This window comes from Macadamia integrifolia, chromosome 4 (assembly GCF_013358625.1).
Source record: "Macadamia integrifolia cultivar HAES 741 chromosome 4, SCU_Mint_v3, whole genome shotgun sequence".
NCBI lineage: Eukaryota > Viridiplantae > Streptophyta > Magnoliopsida > Proteales > Proteaceae > Macadamia > Macadamia integrifolia.
In genome coordinates, this window is record NC_056560.1 from 13285966 (window position 1) to 13298414 (window position 12449).

The following is a 12449-nucleotide window of genomic DNA, read 5'->3' on the forward strand; positions in this document are numbered from 1 at the left end:
TATCCTTACACAAGCCTAAGTACAGTCTAGACTTAATGTAAAATAGAAAATGGAGAAGTGGAATAAAAGAGAATTACCTCCGGTGTGGTGCAAATGAAATTTAAGGTAGAGAGGCACCTTTTGAAGTCTTCTTTATGCTTGTAATGTAAATGCCAAATGTAGATGAGAGGGTCCTTACACAAGCCTAGTCTAGACTTAATGTAAAATGAAGAACTTGAACTCAAGAGATGGTGTAGACCAATTCTCACTTCTAATGCTCAAATAATGCTTCTCTAAAGTTGATTTCTTGTGCTTGTAATGAGTAGTATTAGAGGTATTTATAGGTGAGATGTAGATGAAGCATTTTAGGCAGGGAATGAAGACTTGTAGATGGTCTTGAGTTCCTCTTGAATGTAAAATGAAGAACTTGAACTCAAGAGATGGTGTAGGAAACAAATAGCCGTTGGAGTACTTCCAGACAGGCACCGGTGAGCTTAGTGAAGCATTTTAGGCAGGGAATCAAGCTCTAACGGACATATTCTGGGTATACCGGTCGACCGCCAATATGACATACTCTGTTTTGACAGAATGCTGTCATACTGACCAGTTGTCAGTGTTTTGACCATAACTTTTTGGTCCGACTTTGGATTGACTTGAGATTAGTTGCGTTGGAATCACAACTCAATTTCATACAACTTTTATGCAGGTTTCTTCTCCTGATACCAACTCTAAGATTATCCAAAATACCCTTAAGTCAGATTAATGTGGTTTTCACAGAATTTCACTAGAACATATTTTTCCTAATATGTTCCTCACCACTTAGAGACTTTTCATACTTGGTCAAGGTATGCTCTATGGTCATTCTAGTATGATGCAATGCACATGCATGTGGTGAGTGCATATATATATATATATATATATGTGGAAGTTACAAATTATATTAAAAATGACCAATCTATCCTAGTGGTCTTTTTCTTCACTTGAACCTTCCACTCTTTGGCACTTTATCTTCTTTTCTTCTTGTTTGCAATTCCATGTCTTTAAGCTTCATGTCTTGACATCTTGAAGCTTAAATTCTTATGACATATTCTTCAATCTATCCTAGTGGTCTTCTTCTTCACTTGAACCTTCCACTCTTTGGCACTTTATCTTCTTTTCTTCGTTTTTACCAAATTCCACTCTTTGATATGAAGTCTCTACAAAACAAGCTTAAAGGAAAATTGTGACATACCTTCATATGTTTTTTATCATCAAAATCGACTATAGGAGTGTGGGCATATGCCAACTTGTTGATACTCTTCATTTGATGACTTCAATCTTCATTTCTTCGTTTCATGGGTTGCCCCACTTGGGGTAATCATAGATCACTAATTAAGAACCTAGTTAGAATTCTCTATAAATTCATATGTTTTGGCCATCAAAACCAATTAGGGTTTTGACCTAATCTCTTTTTTCATTTTTTCTTCTGTCTCTCTCAGTTGAGAGTGTGTGTCTCCAAGGATCTCCATTGTAATCCTTGTATTTGGAGGGTGGAAAATTGCCTAGCGAGATCACCACAACCTTTTGTTCGTCGCTGTTCGTGCGGATCGACACGTGGTGCAACCCGATTCATTCCGCTGCGAGGAAAGCTATACTAAGGTAATCCCCGATACTTGTTTACTTTCCGTTTAACAACAATCAACAATAGAAGAGGTTAACAAAAGAATGTTCTCCAAAATAGATTTGATAAAAAGAGGTGAGGATGTAATTCCTTTTTGGAAATTAGAAATTCCATCATTGTTATCAGATTCAACCGATAAATTCTAATGGCCTTGAGAGAGAGCAGGCTATTGAATAGCAATAGCTTCCCCTCAATAGGGTCATAAAACCTTACTAGATCAAAGATGGAAAAAAGAGCAGCACCACTTGAATTTCTGAAAATAAAACCAATACCACCATGATCGGTTCCCACTTTAAGGCTTGGTCATAGCTCACCTTCACATAACCAAAACGAGGGGTAGACCATGTGATAGATGTTGAATGCAAAGAAGTAGTAACGGGTTGAGTTACCCCAATAAAATATTGAAACTTCATGAATGTATTAGACGAAAGGCGAATCACATCCTCGGGTGACCATTATAATCGGCCAAAAATATAGGGATTTGTGGCCGACTATAAGTGCCAACAAATGAAGGTATGGTGAGATTTAAGAGCCTTAGAGTCTTCCAATATTGCTTAAAGTTACCCAGCTTTCAATCATGACCATGTGAACTAGTTGCTGATTCTCTCATTTTATCATTCTTGAGATTTGTTAGGAGATGATAGGCACTCTTAACTGAAAAAAGTCCATTCTTGGAGAAAGACCAAGTGAGAGCATCCTGTGGATTGAAATGCAAGTTCAAAAGATCTCTCTTCCAAATCTGATTCCCTTTATCAATAAAATTGGAGACCCTTATAAAATAGGGATTATAGGTGGCACTGTATTTGGCTTATATCCCTTTAAAGTTGGAATCCAACAATCTTTCCAAACATTAATAGTCACCTGAAACCCACATTTAATCAAGGTATTCATTTTATGACAACTTTCAATTTACCCTATTTTTGGTAGACCTAGTATTTCCATTAGTTGCAATATAGTAAACTTCAAATGTGGATGAAGAGGAAATATTCTCTACTCTTTAAGCTTCAATGAGTGTAGGAATGGATATTCTCAAGCAAAAGCACCAAAATCCTTGTTCCTTAGTGTTTTTCTTTCAAAAAAGTAGAGAAAAGTGAGATTTAGGTCTCGAGATCTCGGTTGAGTTTTTGTACAATAAATATCTAGCCATGATCTTGAATCATGATTTCTAGTATAATACATGATTTTTTTCAATTAGGGCGAATACTATCATTTCACATGTGTATTTGAAAAATGTATGTGATAATGAGAGCTTTGATAATGACATAATGATTAATCATTTTCAAATTATTTTTGAAAACTCTTTTATACGTCATATCATAAAGAAATTTCAGAAATTAGATAAGACGTTATTAAAAAGTATCAATTTATAAATACACGTTTAGAGGTGTCATTTAGACAATTGTACGATGAGACATCATACAGAAGGGGTAGGAGTCATTTCAAGGGAGGAATAGTGATGGATAATGTTCTTCCTCATATGCTTTAAATATTTATTTTAGCAATGGAAAGGATTTGTCCCACGAAGTTATATTTAGCCATGGAAATATTCCATCCCTAAAGACTGTTCTGTAAACTCCAATAATGGCATTTATAGAGACAGATTTGGGACGGTTTATTTTTCTATCACAGAAGGCTTTTGCAACAGTATTTTTCTCTTTAGGGATGGAACTGTTTTGTCTCTAAAACCCACAGTATTGTTGTCCAAGCTTGAATTGATCCTAATCATGAAACTTGCTTGACAACTACTTTTTACTTTCTTGGGTCTGCCTTCATGCAACTTCTTGATCCTTGAGAGGATGCCAATTACTATTTTGGCCTTTTATGTCAACAAATAGGAGTTAATGAAAACAATGTTCCAACAATTAGGATTGCAAAATTCCTCCACCCTAATTGGCTCTTATTTCCCTTCACTCTCATTCTCTTCGATGTTCTCCTCAAGTTTATATAGTCTGTGTTGTAGATCCTGAAATCAGTATCCTTATGCACTGCAGTGACTAGAAAGATGGAAGTCCCATGATCACTAATATTAAAGTCATGAGGGATGAACAACTTGCTCACCAACTTCTTGCCATGAGACTTGGTTCCATTCAACATTTCATATTTTCAGTGAGATGGAAGATTGAGTAATCTTCAAAAGGGCAGTCACCAGCAAAGTGATCACAGACAAGAAGGATAGCTGCAACTTCTTTGATCCATGTCTCTCAAACTCACAATGAACACTTCATTCCTGTTTGAAAAGCGCTTTCCTTTGGTTTGTTTGGCACTAATTTATGTCTTTCTCTTCTTTTTCGAAAATCTCCTTTTCTTGTTTTTCTTTTTTCACGTTAGAAATTGGTGAGGCTTGTGTGTGGCCTCCGCACTGAGACACAGAGGAGAGATCTCGCAGCTATTGCTGCTGACATGCTCCCATTGGCCCCACATTAGCACAAGAGCCATGTCGCTTTTGAAGGAACCTTTTCTCTTAAATTTTTTATTCAACATTTTATTATTTCAATTTTGGAAAGTGTATTGTGAGTAAAATATGGGTCATATTCGTATACGAGGGCCAATGAAAATGCATGACGAAGAAAACGCCAAAGGAACAACATTTTTTCTTTCATGAGACAGATTGGTCATTTTGCCCCATGTGCTTGTGTTTGGGCGGAAAACATTTTCCATTCAATTTCTTATATTCTCACTGGTAGGCTGCTGTTTGCCTACTTCTGCGACCACTAGTTCGAATCACCTTCTCACACCCGCGGCTGCAACCTCCTTCCCACAGCGGCCACCGCTGTAACCCTTTTGCAAATCTCCCACCTCACAAGGCACATCCCTCTGTTCCTCCCGCTACCCGCAATCCCACCCCACCTCCTGCTTACCCCGCCCTCCCCTGCAAACTCACACCACCCTCCCCTGCAATCCCCTACCCTACGCCATTTCCTCCCTCCCCATCCCCCTCTGAAACCCAGCCCCAGTCGACGGCTTCCAATACCTTAGGCCTCAGTTCTGTGCTCTCTTTGATAATGCTTCCTTCTTATAGAGGTTCCTATAAATTCTGAGTAAATGTTTTGAAGGTTTTGTGATAAAAATGATGTATGTCATTTTGAATGAGCAAAAGGACTATTAAGAGTGCTGTAATAAAAACCCTTCTCTCTTTTTTTCAATCCATAGTGTTTCATGTTTTTCGTGTAGGAGTTATCTATGTTCAAATGGTTAGTACCTTGCCTTACAGCTCTCACTTCCCATCTTATCGCTTCGCCCGGTTCCACACCTTGGCCTATCAATCACAAGTACGCACCCAACCTGCGACTCCAACCCAATTCACTCTGAGACGCCCCAATCTCAGAATTCCCAACCTTTGCAGAATCAAGGGCCGGAAAAACATCCCCCCCCCCCCCCACCACCACTGCAACGGATGTTTTATGCCTTTTGAACAGCCTGCAGCTCCCTGTACCAGAATACATCTATGCTTATCTCCTCAAAGAATGCACCGACTCCAGAGACCCCATTAGAGGCTCTGAGGTCCATGCCCACAATAACAGAAGTAATCTCCTTAGCCAATCGCCTGCTTCTAATGTATGCCTTAGCCTCACCTGCTTCGAATGTATGCCTCCTGTGATTGTTTAGATGATGCCCTGAATTTGTTCAACAAAATGCCCATTAGAAATACCATCTCTTGGGTGACTATGATTGCTGGTTATGTCCATAAGGATGAACCCAGAGAAGCACTAAAGCTATTCAAAATGCCACAAAGCATCAGCTTGGAATCAACTGGTTTGATCGTCGTTAGTGTCCTCAAGGCTTGCTTCCAAACGGGTGAATTTGGGCTGGGGAAGCAAGTCCATGGATGGGTACTTAAAGTTGGGCTTGGTAAAGATTTGTTTCTGGGCAGCTTGTTTGTCGGTTTCTACATGAAATTCAGGTGCTTAGAAGGTGCAAGGTTTGTGTTTGAACAAGTTTGTCATCGGGATACTGTGCTGTGGACGGCCATGATTGCTGGGTATTATAGAGAAGGGAAGTTTGTTGAGGTCGTGGATCTGTTTAAGGATATGGGGAGAAAAGGGGTAAAGAAGAACAACTTTACAATGTCAAGTGTTCTGCGAGCATGTGGAAGAATTGAGGACAATGGGCAGTTAGGAAGGCAGGTCCATGCCGGTGCCATCAAACTTGGGATGGAAATGGATATCTATGTGAAGAGCAGTTTGGTTGACATGTATGGGAGATGTGGACTCCTTCATGATGCAAGAAGGGTGTTTGAGATTGTTGGTGACCAGAGGAATGATGTGTGTTGGAATGCCATGCTTACTGGGTATTTGCAGAAGGGGTTCTATGGTGAAGTCATCAAGTTAATGTATCAAATGAAGGCAGCTGGCCTGAAACCACAGGAGACAATGCTTAAGAAGGCAAGGTTGGCTTGTGGCGGTTGAGAAACTTGAGATTGAGTAATCTACCAGCTAAGTTCATTGAAGCTGACCTTCTTATCTGGGCTTGAGTTGTCTTTTTCAGCATTCTGATTGCAGGTAGTCCTGCCACTAATCTATGAACATGTTTTCATAAGAATATAAACGTGGATACACAATTTTATGCCAGAAGAGAATGTATATGTTCGTGTTGATGTCATTGAGTAGCCGATGTATGTAGGACTGGGTGGGGCAGAGAAAGACAATAATTGGCTTACAACTCTGGTAGAATTGGGAAGTGGATACAGAACATTATAAGGGATGGAAAAGAGTAAAAGATCTCAGAGTGCAGGATATCAAAGCTGACCTACTGCAATCCTTGTCTGGCTCTGGTATATATCTTGTACCTCATCATCAGTGCTCAGAAAATCATTACCTTGTTTAGAGTTTGATATTTATCAAAAGTTGTGTTTGTGATAGAATGTTGAAGCATTTACTTGCCACTGCAGGTTGATGGGATTCCAATAGTAGGTGAAACCTATTTGAGGAGGCCAAGAAATTGAATATTTTAGTGAAATACAAGAATGGTGAAACATACATGGTCCCTAATAATGCTTTTGAAGTGGGGACGTTGGATTTGACACATCCAGATGCGGCACCTTCGTTCAAGAAGATCTTGCAAGAAATGGTTGATCATGGGGTTAGGGGGTGGATGGCGGATTTTGGTAAAGGCCTGCCATCGGATGTTTCCCTCTATTCAGGTCTGAGATTTTGACCTTTTCTTTTGTAAGTTCATATACAATTCAGGTATACCAATTATACTAATTAGTTTGGAATCTATATGATTAGGTGAAGATCCTGTCTGCACATAACAGATATCACCAAATTATGGGCCAGAATAAACCAAGAATTCGTGGAAGAATGGAAGTCTACACATGTAAGGAAGGAGATGGAAGATCTGAAAGAGTCTTTGGTCTTTTTTATGAGAGCTGGTTTCAAGGAGAGTCCCAAATGGGGAATGCTCTTTTGGGAAGGTGACCAGATAATAAGTTGACAGGCTAATGATGGAATCAAGAGTGCTGTTGGGGGCTTGCACATTAGTGGCCTCTGCTTATGCTTTTAACCACAGTGATATGGGAGGCTACTGTGCAGTGAACTTCCCTGTAATCAAATATAGAAGAAGTTAGTTGCTTTTGTGATGAACGGAGCTAAATGCATTCAGCATGGTTTTTCGGACTCACGAAGTAAGTCTGAACTGCCTTGATCCCATGAGCACTGAATTGAACCCAATATATCAACATTTATCATCATAATAACAAAAAAATGTAATTCTCTCAAATTCTTTCTTTACTGTAAGAAGATGCAAGAAAATCGCTCGTTGTAAAAATACCGAAAGTTCGAAGCCATAAAGAAATGGTTTAGAAGAATGATTACCTGCTCCAAGTTTTGACAAGTCCCAAATAAACTAATAGACGTTAGTGAGTGTTTGCCAAACAGGGAAACACTCCATCAATTAATAGTCAATTCTATTCGAATGACCGTACCTTATTGCTTTTTGCACAGTTTGCAAAGGTGTACAGGGCTTGGAATTTCTACAGGATTCAACTTATAAAGGTAATGTGAGATGTATCTGCATGTCTACTCCTATTTTCATTTATCTCCCAAGCTAGTATTTAACATTATTAAAAGCTTCAGCTTCAATGGAGTCTCTAATATTCCTTATTGTTTCTGGAACTTCTTCTGTCCAAACTGGAAGCTGCTTAGAAAGGTCTGCCTATTTGCCACCATCTTTTTCTCCACTTCCCCATGGATGATGAATGTACATGATTTGACCTACCAGCAGGTCTTGGTTGGTACGGAGATCTTAGTGGTACCTATTTCTGATGGAGGGGAGAAAGAAGGTTGTTCTTGGCAACATATTTGCACAGGAAAATTATAGAAGCTCCATTTGTTTACCCTGACATATTTGAAAAGTTTGGCTCCCTTTTAGGGGAGAGCTTTCTGAAAAAACTCTGATTTTGGAAGTTTGTAAATGAAAATTCTAAAGCCCAATTCAAAGTGTTGTGGGTGTTCTAGACCCTTTCAATTATCTTTGATATTTTGTTTTAGTATTCTGTTAAGGCTAATATCCAATTTCTCCATACGAAAGAAGCGCATGCTATTTTTTGTGATATAAAAAATCCTTCAAAAAATTGTCCATATTTCCAGGATCTTAGATACTTGTTTGGTTTCTGATGGACAATCACCTCATTCTACCTCTCTGCATGTATTCCTTTCTCCTTCCAAATAGATATTGGCTATTAGCCCTCAAGTATGTAGTTCTCAGAAATCTAGAGCTCATATTGAAAAGCAGGAGAAAAGAAGAAACCAAAGCAGCATATTCCACTTAGCTTGATGTTCTTATAAATCATTAGAAGGACTAAACAAACAAAACGCTACATGGTTGCTTCATGTCTACTGACCTCTATTTTGGGAATTTTTTGGTTTCATTGAACTGACCAGCATGTAGATATACCATGTATTGCTTCACTGCAGATTTGTAATTGCTTCATTTCTTCATTGTTCAGTACCTGTTGGCTAGAAACACAAGATCTATGGAAGAAAAATAATCCAGCTTCCACCAAATCTCTGAAACGGTGAAATGGTATGTTTATGACTGATCCAAGGCCTCTTCCCATCAACAACCTTCATATACCTTAAATGGAATTTGGGTCTCCAATATGAGATTCTCCTTGTTTTATAAGACCATTCAAAATGAAATTACATGTATCTTTTCTCAATCCTGGTAAATAAACTAGGAATCTCTTTATTATGTTGCAGAAATTCCAATTTCACATGATTAGGGATGATGAAAGTTATTGTTTCTATGCAGGATTTCAGTTTTCAAATCCATTATGTCAAGAATTTAAATCAGTAGCTCACAAATGAGGTGCAATGAACTCGAAACAATCGGCCAAAAGAAGATCCCATTGAAAATGAAGCAGTAGAGTTCAATAGATGACATATTGAGTACAATGATTTGAAGCCTTCCATTTAAGAATGGGCATGTTGTTTCAGTTTCTAGTAACTGAACTGAGTATAACCTGTCCTCTATTGGAACCATACCAGTTTCATGCATTCTATAAAAGGATTCATGAGCCATGTTCCCATGATCCCCATCTTTATAATGAGCATAAATTTTAAGCAATTAATTGTATGTAAAATTGTCTGGCTCAACTTCCTTTGGGTTTCTTATCATTGAGAAGTTTAATTCTTTTGTTGGATTCTATAAACACATATAGCACTCCAAGAGGCACTTCTATTAAATTTCAGAGGAGCAATCTTGCTGTGGTACTCCACACCTGGGACTGAGTCCAGCCTGGAGCACCATGAATCAGCCCTTGGTGGTCTACCAAGGAAAACTGACAAAAACAAAAATAAAAATAAAAAGGGGAACAAAGTGATCATTTGATTCCTGCATATTCCCCTAAATTAGGGTCAATATCCCATTGCAAAGAGCTAGTTAACAGGGCTGGGTTTAGTATTTCAAACTTTTGTGCAGTAATTATCCTTTGTTCCAGTTCTTCTTCACTTGGATTACTCAGTATGTATTATGACCTAAACCCTTAACATTCAAATTTCTTTGTAAATTCAATAATAATATAAATATATTTTAGTGGAAAAGAACCGCACACGGGCTCATGTGCAGATTCTTTCCCATGCTTTCTCACAAAAAATGTGGGTCGCATATTTTGTTTTTATTTTTATCTATATTGAAAATGTGGGATCTACATGGATTGATACTTTTTTCAGACCATTAATTGGTGGCATTACAATACTAAATAAGCCTATTTACTAAAGCATAAAAAGAGTATTAAATGGGCCTAGAATTTATTAATACTTCAAAAATTCAGCATCAAATAATGCACACAAAACTATGTTGTGTGTTCGATATGTCATGCCTCCCTTCCACTTACTTGAAGGTTGGTGACACGGACACCTATACGTGTCTACAATCTATCCAGAATCTACGATGCAGTACTTTAAATTCATAAAATTGTGAAATGATTATATGATCGAATAGATAATAATAATCATAATATAACATAGTTGGTGATTTCTTATGATATTTATCATATTTACACAAAAGAATGTTTTCTACAATGAACCATAATTATAGTTATGCCTATAGGGCTACATTGAATATATACACAAGAAAAAAAAAAAAAAATTAGAAGACGATACTGTCATCCTCAACGTGCTCCAAAGACACAGTCATCACATACGTAGCCATCCTAGTGTGTAACTAGCTCCTCAACCCAAAGATCACCTCCATAGTGAGTTGGTTCCTCGGCCACGCACTGGATGATTCCTTGGATCATCATCTAAAAATGGTACAATAATGGAGGTGAGCTTCCATGAGGCCTAGTGAGGGGTATACACACAAGCAATCACAACAATCAATGAAATGAAAACAAGTATAAATGCCCAACCACAACAATATGAAAATGTAGTTAGGTGAATGCAATGACATGATCCGGTTTATTAACAAACAATCATAAGCAATAGATTCTAAGTCCATAGTGGGTATTAGTGCTACTGCAACATAGGTGGTATACCTAGTCACAAATATTCGTTATCAGTCCCCAAGGATACAAGCTAATTGCGAGTCAGGAGAGTGCCAATTTTGGTACCACATCGTTACCTGGCAAACCCCTATTAATAATCTCCCCGAATACCACATCACCGAATCCAACATCGTGTGATGAGTTTATCACGATGCCGGCATCCCAACCACCTTGGTCACTGAAAATTTTCCTAACCTCGGATGGTAGGATTAGCCAATATGTAAACCCCTATTGGCAAGGGCTATAGCACCGGGGTGGTTATCTTAGCCCAATGCATTCTATCATGTCACATGCCACATCGCAATCATACTCACACACCCCATGGGTGTATAGTGTTAGAACCCAACCTTCAGCCACCCTACATCCAAATCTCCACAACACACTCACACACACACTCTGGACATGCAGTGCTAGAACCCAACCTTCGGCTACCTTGCATCCCAGACACACACACTCAAGTGAAGCCAATCTTAGCTGTTCTCTTCCCAGATTTGGTCTTTAGGTCAGTGGGGCCCTTTTTAGTGTCTACCGTTGTGTGTAGTCCCATGGGGATTGTGTATCTCAACTCAAAATTCCTATTTTGCCTCACTTGAATGGTTTACATGTTGGGATTTGTTTGTATGGGGTTGGTTTATGGGTAGGGCAATCTCACACACCTCACTTAGTTTGAGTTTAGTGTAATTAGTGGTTTAGTTAGGATAGGGTTACACAATGTACCCAAAATTCCCTAATGTACAAACCTAGGTTAAGCTAAATTAGGGAAGGTCTAGGTTTACCTCATGAGATGACCATCACTGGCGTGTGTGATCACTCTAACTCACCATACATATGTTTAATTTCATTTTTCCCAACCTAATGTGGGGTTATAATGGTTGGTTATAGAAGATTTGGGCAAGGTTCACCATTTCTAGGGTTTAGTTACCCAAACTTGGGGTTTAAGGTGGGGAATAAGGGATGGTTCATGTACTCAAATTGAGTCATTGGTCTTGCTAGAAAAAGTCTCCAACACCAAATCCCCCTCCCAATTTATAGCCTTGGTAAGTGGAAGGTGAAATTTGGTTGGGGTTCTCCATTGGGTTCAATGGAGAGTAGAAAAATGGGGAAGAGAGAGAGAGAGAGAGAGAGAGAGAGAGAGAGATGTGTGTGTGGAGAGGGGTAGAGAAGATAGGAGTTATCTTAATTGATAGGAACCCTAGCTCCTCCCTTCTTCCTCCTCCCATGCTTTCTTTCTCCTTCTTCTTCTTCTTCTTCTTCTCTTGTTCTAATCTGGTAGGTGGAGAAATGAATGAGCAAAGGCTTCTATTTGTAGCCACTTAAGTTGCCTAAGGGTTGTTTGGGAAATTAATGGGTTTCTACCCATTACCTATTTAAGTTATAAATTTGGATAACGAACCCACCTTAGGGTGTCTCTACATATTAATCCACTCCTAATTATGTTGCTCCATATTAGGAATGTGTTTGAGGTGCACGGATGCAAGGGCTCGGGCCCCACGGAAAAATAACCCAAATCTGACCTATGCACTCATCGGGGGATGCCCATCGACTGATGTAGGCCAACTAGTGACCATCTTCTGGTGAAAGTTGAACTGGTCCCTTTTATGTGGAAATGGATCCTTAAGCTGAATGGGGCCTTTTCAAGGTGTTTACAGTGTGTGGGCCCCATCTCTTGGTACACCTTACTATTAAGGTTCGGGGATTTTCCTGTGAGGTGTGAGGGCCTAGACTAACCTTCTCTTCTATGTTCAGAAACCCCTCCAGTTGTCAAAGCATGAGTGGCAGGTACAGGTGGGGTCATCCTTCCCTTCTTGGAAAAATACATCTACT

General features: G+C 39.0%; 1 protein-coding gene across 6 annotated transcripts; it reads left to right on the plus strand.

Moving 5' to 3' along the window:
* The first annotated feature begins 4359 nt into the window (after nt 1-4359).
* LOC122076122 (pentatricopeptide repeat-containing protein At1g31790-like) lies at nt 4360-9292 on the plus strand. Of its 6 annotated transcripts, none has more exons than XR_006139440.1 (6): nt 4360-6410; nt 6528-6779; nt 6868-7262; nt 7582-7632; nt 7775-8662; nt 8891-9292. XR_006139440.1 is itself a non-coding variant. In XM_042641412.1 (3 exons), the coding sequence occupies exon 1, from the start codon at nt 5221-5223 to the stop codon at nt 6043-6045; it is 825 nt and encodes a 274-aa protein (XP_042497346.1). In that variant the 5' UTR covers nt 4360-5220; the 3' UTR covers nt 6046-6410; nt 6528-6779; nt 6868-7357. The 6 variants fall into 6 exon arrangements, 1 of the variants encoding a protein (XP_042497346.1); XR_006139441.1 differs by having other exon boundaries at nt 8554-8662; XR_006139439.1 differs by having other exon boundaries at nt 8586-8662.
* Nucleotides 9293-12449: the final 3157 nt, after the last annotated feature.

Bases quoted from the DNA above. Each gene is read 5' to 3' on its own strand.
- LOC122076122 (XM_042641412.1), top strand. From the start codon at position 5,221: ATGTATGCCTCCTGTGATTGTTTAGATGATGCCCTGAATTTGTTCAAC.